We start from the raw sequence: 12,123 nt of genomic DNA, 5'->3' as shown, positions 1-12,123 counted from the left end.
GCATCATTTCTGATTGTTAATGGACCAACTGTTTCCTTGTGTTTGAGTTAACTGTGTGGTATTGTTTTTGTATTTTATTTGGTTTACAGAGGAGTTGCCACTGCAGTTATTTTTGTACGTTATTCATGCACTTTATTTTATACACGTGATGTATGCACTTTGAGTTAGTGGAAGTTACCACGTATCAGGAACTCTAATACCAATTGAACATACCAAATTAATTTAATACTGCTCTATTCTTCCAAGAGCCGTCGAGAAATAAAGAACCCCAAATATAACTCTGTTTATGGTGTTATTCCAAATTTCACCTGCCTACACATTTTGGTACCAGGAGTGGGGTCTGTAATTTGGAGAGTTGTTTAGGTTTATAAAGTGCATAAATAACTGTAGCGGTAACGACGGTCCCGGGTGCGGAAAGAAGTGGGAGTTAAACCTCTCGGTTTACCCGGAGCTTTGTACCTCCCCTGTCCTCGCTACGGGAAGTCGTTAGCTATGTTCGTGCTCGTTTAGACCGATATACAGTCTATGATTTAGACCCCAGCATTGATCCGCCGGGTGAGTTATGCAATACATCCGAGCGTAGCTTGTTACCTAATTGTCGTGAAAATGTCCTTGTTTAGTCTCGCTGCTAAATGCACATGCCGTGCGGTGTCACTGAAAATCCCGCAGCCTTCATTTAGCCTGTTAACAAACGATGGATACTCAGTAACAAAGGTGGAGAACCTCCACACAAGAAGCAGCTGCCTGCAGAGCCACATCACAAATGTAACGCGTCTGTTGAGCTCTGAACCACATCACCCCAAGGTGAATTAAAGGTCAATGATTATTATTTGATTTGCAGTCGGTTTGTTCTGTAGCCAATGCAGAACATTGACTTGTCCTGTGTCTCCTCTCATAGGTACCCGAGGTTGCTACATGGGAACTAATACCAGAGGACCAGCTTCCCCCGGTAATATCCTCATGAATGTGAACACCATGCAGTTATTATTGTTTCTGTACGGCTTGGTGACCTTATCAGAATCAGAATCAGTTTTATTGGCTCTTACACGCTCTTACACACAATATCCAATAAACAAGATAAATATAAAAAAAAGACATTAAAGACAACAGTAGTCAAAAAAGTGCAAGTAGTGCAGATGGAAGAGTCTGGTTAATTGTTTATCAGAGTGACGGCTAGTGGAAAGAAGCTGTTCCTGTGTCTGGTGGTTTTGAGTACGGTGCTCTGTAGCGCCTCCCAGAGGGGAGGAGTGTGAACAGCTTGTGTCCAGGGTGTTCGAGGTCTGCAGTGATCTTTCCAGCCTGCTTCCTGACTCTGGAGATGTACAAGTCCAGGATGGAGGGCAGGCTGGAACCAATAGTTCTCTCTGCAGACCTGACGATCCGTTGTAGTCTGTCTCTTATAACACCTTGAAGTTCATAAACCAAGACTTTAAATATTGGTTGACATTTTGGTTCATACCGGCAAATAGAAAAGTCCTTCCTAATTCCTTTCAATGTAATTGTACGAAGGGCAAAATCCACATTCTTTGTTGTTTACCAAAATGTATTCAGAGGTTTATCTGTAGCTGAAGAGGCTTCAACAGTTTGACAAATAGAGTCTGGTACTGAATTCCCTCTTTGTGTGTCCGCAGACAGCATTTCACTGTTGAGCTGCGGCAGAGCATTAGTAAAACACAAAGGGACTTTCTTACTATAAACGCTGTAACTTTTTTCTTTTTCACTGTTTTGTTTTGAGGAACATCAAGACAAAGTCAAACAATTATGTCAACAAATCAAAATGATAGCGATGACCAAAGACCAGAGGTCAATTTATGGGGCATGAAGACAGTGTTTGCTGATTAGATGTTATAAATGGATGTAATAACTGTATTCAAAGTTTACTGACAGTTAAAGACTGCAACAGGGAAAAGACACTATCACGCTTCTAAGCAGCACACTATTGACTTTACAGCCTACTCGTCTCTCTGCTGATCTGGTGGACCAACTGGAGCGACTGGCCTTGGTGGATTTCCGCACCAAACAGGGACTGGCCTGTTTGGAGAAAGCTATACGATTTGCAGATCAGCTTCATGTTCTGGACACGTCAGGGGTTGAACCAATGGATTCAGTTCTGGAGGACATGTATGTGTCAGTTAGTGTAAAACACTGTATCTTACATGTTATAACCAAATAGCATAACAAATGAGCAACAACTGGAGCTCAACTCTTCTGAAGCCTATTGTATTAATGTGATTATGTTTTGTCTGCACATTCAGGGCATTAAAACTGAGGGACGACGCCGTGATGGACGGGGACTGCGCTGAAGAACTGCTTCAGCTCTCCAAAAACACAGTCGAAGAATATTTTGTGGCACCACCAGGTAAGGGAAAAAACTGAATACATTCATATGTATGTGTGTGTGTGTGTGTGTGTGTGTGTGTGTGTGTGTGTATATATATATATATATATATATATATATGCCCCTCCCATAAATATGTATACTACCGTCCTCACTGTATATGTCACCTTTAGTTTATTTATATGTATACTGCTGTTTGCAGTTTTTAATAATCGACAACTCCGGTCCATGTTCATAATACTGTACCTATCTTAGTGTTTTCATATCTACACATAATATTTATTATATATATATATACAGTATATTACTCTGCAGTGACCAAGTTGAATCTAATGTCACATTAAATGATGGTGTACCTTTTTCATCCAGTTTTATTTTGTAAATGTGTCTACACTACTGTTCTTTCTCATTGCAGGAAATATCCCTCTACCAAAGAGGGAGGAGAGGGCCACCATGCTGAGACACTCTGAATTAGGACATTTATAACTCATTTGTTCTCCTCTGTTGTGTAAAATAAATACATGCTGGACATGCATTTATATTTGTTATGCAATGACAGTACTTTGTTATATTTTGTGATTTACATTATGATCTGGAGACTGTGTCCTGTTTTCATTCTAGCGTTGGTTCACATTAATAAAAAATAAAATCAGCAATACTATATTCCTACTGCTGCCTCTCTGTTTTGTTTCCAGAGAAAATGTGATATCATGTGACATTTGTGGCTTAAAATAGACTATGACGTGTGTGTCAGGTAATCATCAGAAAGGATTTGGCCTCACCTTAAACTAGACTGCCATGAAATGACCTCATGAACATACCACACGTCTTTGTTGTGATCAAAACGGGGAGCAGCGGAGTCATGTTTGGAGAATAGAAACCGAAAGTGTTTGGGGCAGGGAAGGGAAAACGAAACTTAAGAAAAGGGGAGGGTGTCGATCAGCTGAGGCAGACTGTATATAAACTGTGGTGAGACCAAACCTCTCACAGCTGATCCTAAGCATCGTCTGAAGACTTGAAGCTGTCTGGAACAATTTGCCAAAGTGATCATAAGGTGAGAATCTGTCATTGAACTCTGTACTGAAACCCACCGTGGTACTGCAGTGGAAATAGCGTTTTCTACTCGACTTATTTATGTATTGAATGATGTTTCAGGTCTCTTCCATCATGGATATAATCATCATTACGCTGGACGGGACTTCCCACCACCTGAGCGTGCAGCCCCAGGACACAGTGGGCTCTCTGAAGATGAAGATCCAGCAGCAGCTGGGAGTTCCCTCTGAGACGCAGAAGCTGGTTTTTACAAACGGCTCGAGCATTCATCTCAGTAACGACTCACAGACCATCAGCCACTACGGCCTGCAGCCCGGCGCCACGGTGTCCCTGCTGGTCACCCAGCCTGCGACCATGCAGGTGTTCCTCAGAACCGAAAAGGGGGAGACGAAAACCTACGACATCAAGCCCGACGAGACCGTGGGCCACTTCAAGAGCCGGGTCCAGAGCAGAGAGGGGGTCCCGGAGAGCCAGCAGAGGCTCATCCACCAGAGCCGAGAGATGACGGAGGCGCAACGTAAACTCTCGGATTACAACGTCAAAGCGATGAGCACCATCGACCTGAATCTGCGCCTGAGAGGAGGCTGAGGACACTTCTGATACTGTATTAGAGTTGATTTTCTTAACATTCCTTTATTTTATTCAATCACACGTTTCAAATGCCTTTTTTCTTAATTTATTTTGTATTTTCATCTGGAACAAGTATTACATTCCTAGGCTATTGTATTTAATAACATCCTAAACATGTGTTTAGTCTTAATTTGTTATTTGACAGTAAAAATGTGTTATACACACGACACGGGATTATGTTAACTGTACCCTGTTAAAAACAAATAAAAAACTTTACATAGTAAATTTGCCTGTCTCCTCACATTTCCTGTTGACCTACATTTCCTCTGGTAAGAGGTGGAGCTGTACCCTGTAGAGACCACAACAGAAGGTTCCAGAAGGAACCAGAAGAGCACAGTGAAGCATTGTTTTAATTTAAACATTAACATTATTCCAGTTTTTAAGAGACTTTCTCAATCATAGAATTCCATGTTTACCATTACATCTTACACAATTTTGTGTTACTTTTGAAAAAAAGTATGTATTATTCTCTGTCCAAACACACTCATGTATCCAACAGAGCATATTCTAATGGCTTAAAATGTAATTAATTAATTATACTGTATGTGATCATTATTGTCCAGTATATAAACGGTAGTACAGTAAACAGCCAGATGCTGTGAAGTGAAGTTTCCTCCAGATTAATTGTCGGTGAGGAAATCAAGGGAAGTTTCATTTCCTCACAGATGCAAGGTAGGCGTACCAAAAGAAGGTGACCGAGTTGGCAAACAGCACTCTGAACTGTCAGCAAAAACAGATACAGGAAGAGAGAGGGTTAATCATTAAGTAGCGTCACTATGTGACTCATGATTTGTTCAATGACGGGATGCCAGGGAAATGCATAGCTGAACAGGCACAAAGTTGATATTGATGAACTGGAAGGGAGTCCACACTTTCCAATTCATCTTTAAAGCAGTCCAGTAACTTCCTCTCATCTTCTTTTCAAAGTCTCTCCACCCTTTAGCCCGAATACAGATTGGCAGGCACGTGCACAGACATTTTGGGGGGCAGGTGCTCAAACCAAAAAAAAGGGCACCCATCGCCAAAATTATTTATGACATTAAAAATAATAATAATAAATAAATAAATGAAAAACACAGTAGGATATTTTTAACTTATATTATTTGTGTTAACAAACTAACTCAGATTATCAAATTGAATAAATAAATGAATAACAGGGACCTTTTCTCCTTACCAGGCACACCAGTAGGTAAAGGAATGTTGAGAGCCTCTGCCTTCTCTGACGCACCTTGAAATATGTCGGCAAATTTCTCCTCAGACCGCAATGCTTGTGTTGTGTGAATTAGACCATCAATTAGCTTGTAGGCTGTGGAGTGATCCAGGCTTTCTTCTTGCAGAGTGTTTGATGCAAGAGCAGTGACTTCAAATGCTGGGATGCTGATTTCCATGCAGAGGATGAATGCGAAGTTAATCGCATTTTTGTAAAAATGTTCTAGCTGTGAATTCTCGTGACATTTAAAAACATAAATTCAACATACTTTCGAAATTGTCTACACGGCATTTATACAACAACCAGGGTAGGAAATTTACATATTTTTTAGGGGGCAATTTTTGCCCCCACCGACTGAAATCCAGGGGTATTTCACTAAACATTGGGGGCACTTTTTGAAACTTGTGAATTAACATTGAACCTTTGTTCAAAATAATGAATATACTTATTTAGGCTTACAGTATATGAGCAATTGTCATCAAATGGCAACAATCTGACTATTAGGCAGTAGTCTACAGATTCAAAGTGTTTTAATTAGATTTTTTGAACAAAAGAGCAAACAGAAAACATAAATCAGACAATCATATTCAATTTTATTCTTATTTCTTTGTGGTAATTTATTGTTATTGCATTTTTTAAACGACTATTAAAATTATAACTTTTCTTTCTTTTTTAATAATTTTTTTGTTACCTTAATCACGTTGTACCTACCAGGGCTGGGAATCACCAGAGGTCCCACGATTCTATTTTATACTGCGATATATTGAGTATTGCGATGTATTCCCTTTTTTCCACCACAAATTGTCCCCAAAGGAAAACTTCGTCAACATATTGTATCTAAGAAGATTAAGTTTCCTCTCACTTCAATCATTTTTATTGCAGCAAAATGTGATTGTCAAGCAGACAAACTGACCAATACTCAGTAAGGCCGAGCACCTCCTTGTGGCACCGGCACCCAGTGGCAAGCGTGCGGCAGGCGTCGGCCAGCCGCCGAGTCTGCGGCGTGTCTGCGACGACTCGCCGACGACTGCGACGTGTCTGCGGCATGTTTGCGGCGTGTCTGCGCAGGCGTGACGAGTTTGCGACGTGTCTGCGGCGTGTCGCCGTTCAACAGCGGCAAGCGAGCGTCACTCGCCGGGAAGCTGACAATCTATCTATCTATCTATCTATCTATCTATCTATCTATCTATCTATCTATCTATCTATTAGATAGATAGATAGATAGATAGATAGATAGATAGATAGATAGATAGATAATGTGAGTTTTTTTATATGTGTTAAATAAATAATAATCACTTCATAATATATCACATTTATATACCATAATATGTATAATTTACCCACCTTTTTTTTAATAAAAATAAAAAAATATATATTTTACCATGTCATGTCAAACTGTTATACAACCATTATGAGACTACTTTGAGGAGACGGCACTGTTGGTCTAAGCTAAACACTGGAATAATCTTTCCACCAGGTAAACCTGAACATGCACACCTCTCTTGGAGTGACAGCGCTTAGAGAAGTGCCAGTAGTTGTCAGACAACTGCAGCCATGGTTTACATGGACCGTGGCTATATCTGGATCCTGGTCCGGGCCAACACCTACTGCTATTAATATTGTTATTATTACTTGTTATTTATTACTATTAGCATTGGAAATACACGTACTGTTTCTATTATCATTATTATTCTACTATATCCACTGCTGCTGGTATTTTTGGTAGTTGTAACTTTTTCATCATGCCTACTAGTCATTATATTAATCATTTCTGTCATATTCACTGAATGAACAGAATTGTTCATTCTGTACACATGACATCTATTGTACCCTACATAAATAGTCTGCGTGCCAAATGTCATTTCCTACTTAATTGTGTTACATAAAAGTAGGTGTCCTGTTATGCAAGTCATCACTGAAGATCGTGTGATTATGACATAGTTAGTAGAACAACATATAAAAAAGTGTGTGGACGGGAAGCAAACAGGTTTTGACCGTGGTCGTGTCGATGGTTCGTGTCAAGGCTTCGTCTTGTCTTATCCTGTCATGTGGTATCCTGTGTTGTTCTGTCACTAAGCATGCAAGATGAATTGGATACAAGTAGATTCAACATTGCTGATTTGAGACACAGATCGAAAGAGACACCAGAGAACGGAACAGGGATTTGTTGAACACGTGTCTGAACAAGTTCTCCCCCGTTCGCCCCCAGTGGCTGTAAGATAGCATTGGAATTGTGTTAAAGTCACGACTATGTATTGATTGTTTTATAGCCTACGTTGTATATGTTGCTACACAAATACTACTACACGAATACACAGCAGGCTACAATACTTTGTGTGTTTTTATTATCATCACACTATTACTATACAGCGATTGTAAGCTATTATATTGTGTACGGAATTCTATTCTTCTCTCCTCTTCACTCCAACCTCCTCCACACTTCTTCCGTTTTTCCCTTCACAATAAAAGCCCGTACACAATATGTTGACACGCTAAATGCGTGTTATCATATGTAGTGACCCGTTGCCTATCAAAAAAAGGCCACTACATTGCTGCTTGCTCAGTTTAGAGATGCGTACAATTAACGATGTGGAGACGTTCTCTGTCATAATCCATTTTACTAAACCGTAGACTAAAATAAATCATAATGTTTATTATCACAGGTTATCATGAGTTATCACACATTCAAAAACTGTTTGCTCTTGCCATTACAGCAATACCTGTCCTACTGATCCTCCTGATTATATTTACCTTTTGCCTAATTGACAACAGCCCTACGCCCCAAGTGGTGTAAGGTTAAACAAAATGAAATAATAACAAAATGGCTCTTACACCATAGAAAGGGGCTCTTTCAGCAAAAAATAAACTACCTGAGGCAACAAAATACAAGAAAAGAACATGATGCAAAGTCATGAGGAACTCCAAAATATTAAATATAGAAATGAAACATAGTTTAAAACTTGACAGGACATTTATTGGAAATTCCTATTACATTTATCTCATCACATGCCCTCTCAATGAACAAAGTTTCTGACAACTGCAGGAATTTGCACTGATAATTGCCTACCACTGAAAAATATATTGTGTCTTTATAAATATGTTATAATCGCACAAGACAGAAAAGTGTCTCTCAATGTTTTATTGAATTATTTTTTTATTTCACAAGACACTTAGGTATTGACAATGCATTTAGTAGTAGTAGTAGTATTAGAGGTTTAAATATTAAGTATTACATCTGTAATTATGACAGTCCGTCTGGTCCTTTTTGTCTTCTTTTTTTATCAATAAATGTTTCAGAAATCAAAATGCCCTTTGGCTAAATTATTACAGTAATCTACTGCATACCATTGGCAAGCTCAGCTTCTTAGCGTTCAGAATACATAGGAAGTACATTGATAGCCAAATTCATCAGTTATGGTCATTTCAAATCTGCATGTCACTTCCTGTCGCCGGGGGCAGGGTCCATACCAGAAGAGTTTTAACAGAGACATTTGTAAACCACCTTCGTGATAACCATTATCCCTCATTGGAATAATTAAGCTGTCGTAAATCCACCCTGTCACGACTGATAGCCTGTCACCAGTGTTGGGGTAGTTACTCAGAAAAAGTAACTAGTTACAAGTTACTAGTTACTTCTGAAAATTGTAACTAGATTACTTTACTAGTTACTACATTTGAAAAGTAACTTCACTACTAGTTACTTTACTTTCCATTTTTTTAAGCAAATGTCCAAATTAACCACAAAGATACATGGACAAACATCATGGCCCTTTCATCACTTTATTTTCAATGTTCAATAAAGGGCATCTCTTAACCTTTCCACATAGTGTATTGTAATTGTAAACATGTCAAACAAAATGGCATATAAAACTCAGCCATTAACTTGAACGAACATTAACCCTGTTCACACTGTCTGACCAAAGAAATATGCCTCACTTTAAAATCCACAAACAACAGGATACAAGAGGCTGTGTATGGTGGGGACATTCAGGTCAAACAGCATAACACATTGAAAACAGGCTTTTGGAAACATGAGACCCCACTAAACCAAATGGGGGCCGACTCCTAAGAACAAAACCAGCTTGTTATAGGAATCATTGTAGTGGTTTAAGAAAAATAGAAAAATTAATGGCACTTTTTCCCCATAAAATAGAAACAGAAATGCACTTAACCCAAAAAATAGAAACAGAAAATGGAATTAAATAAACAGAAAATCCACTTCATCATTGCCTAAATAAACAGAAAGTGCACTATATCCTATGAAGTTCATCATTTTTCTCTATTCCCTAACCCTTCAAAATAGCGATTGTATCGCATGAGTAAAAGTCTCTGCAATCTTTTATCCGACAGCCTGTTCCTCCTTGGGGTCAGAACAATACTGCCCAGGCTGAAAAGCCTTTCCACAGTGTTGTAACTTGTTTTATTATATGATTTACTCTTATTGTGAAGAGCATGTAAACAGGAAGTGCTTTTACTTTGAAGGCATAAAGTACAGTGATACTTGCTTGTTGACGCTAACTAATCTTGATGTTACGTGTGGAAAATATATACATGTCTGGTGCAAGAGCGCATTCTCAATCGCTTTAACAGTTGTAATACTGCAGTTCACCAGTAAAGTGATTCCGTTCATACCAGACGTGTCTTGGTCCTCATTAGAAGCTCCACGTCATTACAGACAGGTGCACTTGATGGTATTGGAGTGTTGTATTACTTTGCAATATCCTTAATCCTAGGGAACCTGGAGAGAACCTCCCAGTTGGATCCGGGCTCTCCGTCTCCGTCTCATCCATTCCCCGCTTCCCTCCTTCTACTCACCAGCAGCTACGTCACTCAAATCACTCAGATCGGAGTTCTGTGATAGACTGTTCATGCAGGAAGTGTCGTGTGACTCGCGCGCCGCTAAAAGAGAACTTTTCGGACTGGTAAAAATGGCTGGAGTAACGCAGGAACGCGCGTTACTGAGGTCTAGTAAAGTAGTGTAGTTACCAATATTTTGAGTGTAATGCGTTACTTTGTAACTCGTTACCCCCAACACTGGTTACCAAACATGTTCGTGGAAACTTTGATATTGGAACAGTATTGTCCGCAGTAACGACTCGCAGACGTTGGTTTCCTTAACTTGCAGGTGTATTGCTTGAGTGTTCACAGTATTGCAACGGGGCTCTTCGCTAACAGTAACGTTAGCTCAAACGGAACAGGAGCGGCCACAGTCTAGTTCCCCGTACGCCAAACCACAGGAGAGGAGTGAGAGTTTTCCAGGAAGCGTTCAGCTGAGCTGCTGTGGGAATACTTACGTGGATCGACCTGTAGTGGGGATGGAGAAGGTGAAAAAAAAAGGTGAGGAGGACATATGCATGTTGTGTGTTTAAGTGCTTTGACTCATTCTAGTTTGTTACTAGTATAGAAAAAGTATTCTTTATATTAAAAAAAGATAATGATTAGGTAAATCAATCGGTATGGGGGGAAATAACAAAGCTTATTATCCAACCTGCGCCTCCTCTAACAGTGCGGTGGAACTGGCCCGGGCGTCTCTCTGCACCTCCTCATCCTATGTCGTGTCTCCCAGGTCAGAAGTCACGTGGCCAGGGGGCATGCAGTGACACCTCCCGCCTGACTGCTGCCAGGACACATCTGTTGAGGAGCTGTTCTCGTACCTGCAGACGGGCAGAAATTAAGTATTAATAATAATCTTATAATAACTTGGATGTGCAGTTTATTCAATCGAATATGATTATTTATTGTATAATAGGTGTCTCATTGTGCTTTGCAAGACTTTTCTGTTCCAGCAAACAACAATTATCTACACACCTCTCCCAGTGGATGCTGGAGGCCTGACTGTTGCTGAGGCACTGCTCGGTGACGAGGCTGTCCTCCAGTTCGTCCTCGATGCGGAAGGGATGCGATGAGGTGGGTTCGTCCTCCGGACAGGATTACTGCTGGAGGAACGGGTGGGATAGCGCCGCTTCAGCTGTCAGCCGATCCATGGGGTTAAAGGTCAAGATGCGCTCAAGGAAGACCACAGCTGAGAGGAGAAGGAAAAGGGGATCAGTGGGGGAGAAAGAGGAGGAGGAGACAAAATGTGTGTCCATGAAGTAATAATGCACCATCTTCTCTCAGTGCTAAATTATATGTGTTAGACCTCCAAACCTATCCAGCGTACCCTATCATCTCTTTATCGTTCACAGCTAAAAGAAGCTGCTGTCTTCTGTATCTTTTTCACTCTTATTGTTCTATTTCATACTGCTTGAAATGACTCTTTTTACCACTCAAGTCCCTCTGCTCACCCTGAGCATCCACTTCAGGAAGCAATTCAGAAAAGGGCTTCTTGACTTTCCATCCATGACTGACATATGAAGGCATCACCTGGAAAAAGGATGACAGCGTGGGTTGAAATATGTGCAGAATTCTGCTGTCTTTTTTTCTTTTTTTGTACATTTCAAGACACTCCACTTTAGTTTACTTGGATATGCTCACTATAAATGGTTTTCAATTTAAACTAGAAATAACCACTCTAAGACCCATTATAACAGCAATTTACATTTTAATTCCAGTGCTTGAAATCACATAAATAGTCCCCTCTGGCATCTTATTTTTTCCCTCCTCCCTTTGATCATTGATCTGTTGAAGAGGTAATCCTCCCTGATTAAAATACTTGTAGAATATCAAAGGTTGAAATTTCAGAATTTTTGCTCCGGCCCTGGTTTTAAAGGACTTCTATTGTCCAGCCCAAACAGCTTTTGGCCTTCCTTAAAGTCAAGACCTGACCCAGAGGAAATGCAACTGAACCTGTAAGCAAGTTATGTGGGGAACAGCAACGTGACCGTTGTCACATGCAGTTTCTAATTTAGATTTTTGTAGTTTAGTGGCCGAATCATGCCACAGCTAATAGTGC

At 40.1% G+C, this 12,123-nt stretch overlaps 2 protein-coding genes across 2 annotated transcripts; both read left to right on the top strand.

The window, feature by feature from the left end:
* Positions 1 to 606: 606 nt before the first annotated feature.
* Positions 607 to 2,986, top strand: LOC306740254 (glutamyl-tRNA(Gln) amidotransferase subunit C, mitochondrial-like; the record flags this gene model as incomplete). Its single annotated transcript, XM_079222353.1, has 5 exons — positions 607 to 804; positions 899 to 949; positions 1,952 to 2,121; positions 2,256 to 2,359; positions 2,754 to 2,986. 5 exons carry the CDS (start codon positions 607 to 609, stop codon positions 2,822 to 2,824), a joined length of 594 nt encoding a protein of 197 aa, XP_079078479.1. The 3' UTR covers positions 2,825 to 2,986.
* A 366-nt stretch (positions 2,987 to 3,352) lies between these two features.
* LOC306740259 (polyubiquitin-like) lies at positions 3,353 to 4,214 on the top strand. The gene is made up of 2 exons (XM_079222362.1): positions 3,353 to 3,392; positions 3,494 to 4,214. The coding sequence occupies exon 2, from the start codon at positions 3,506 to 3,508 to the stop codon at positions 3,977 to 3,979; it is 474 nt and encodes a 157-aa protein (XP_079078488.1). The 5' UTR covers positions 3,353 to 3,392; positions 3,494 to 3,505; the 3' UTR covers positions 3,980 to 4,214.
* The last annotated feature ends 7,909 nt before the right edge of the window (positions 4,215 to 12,123 follow it).

Source organism: Taurulus bubalis (assembly GCF_910589615.1).
Source record: "Taurulus bubalis genome assembly, chromosome: 8".
Classification (NCBI taxonomy): domain Eukaryota; kingdom Metazoa; phylum Chordata; class Actinopteri; order Perciformes; family Cottidae; genus Taurulus; species Taurulus bubalis.
The sequence above is the reverse complement of the archived record's forward strand: the minus strand, read 5'-3'. Positions and strand labels throughout refer to the sequence as shown.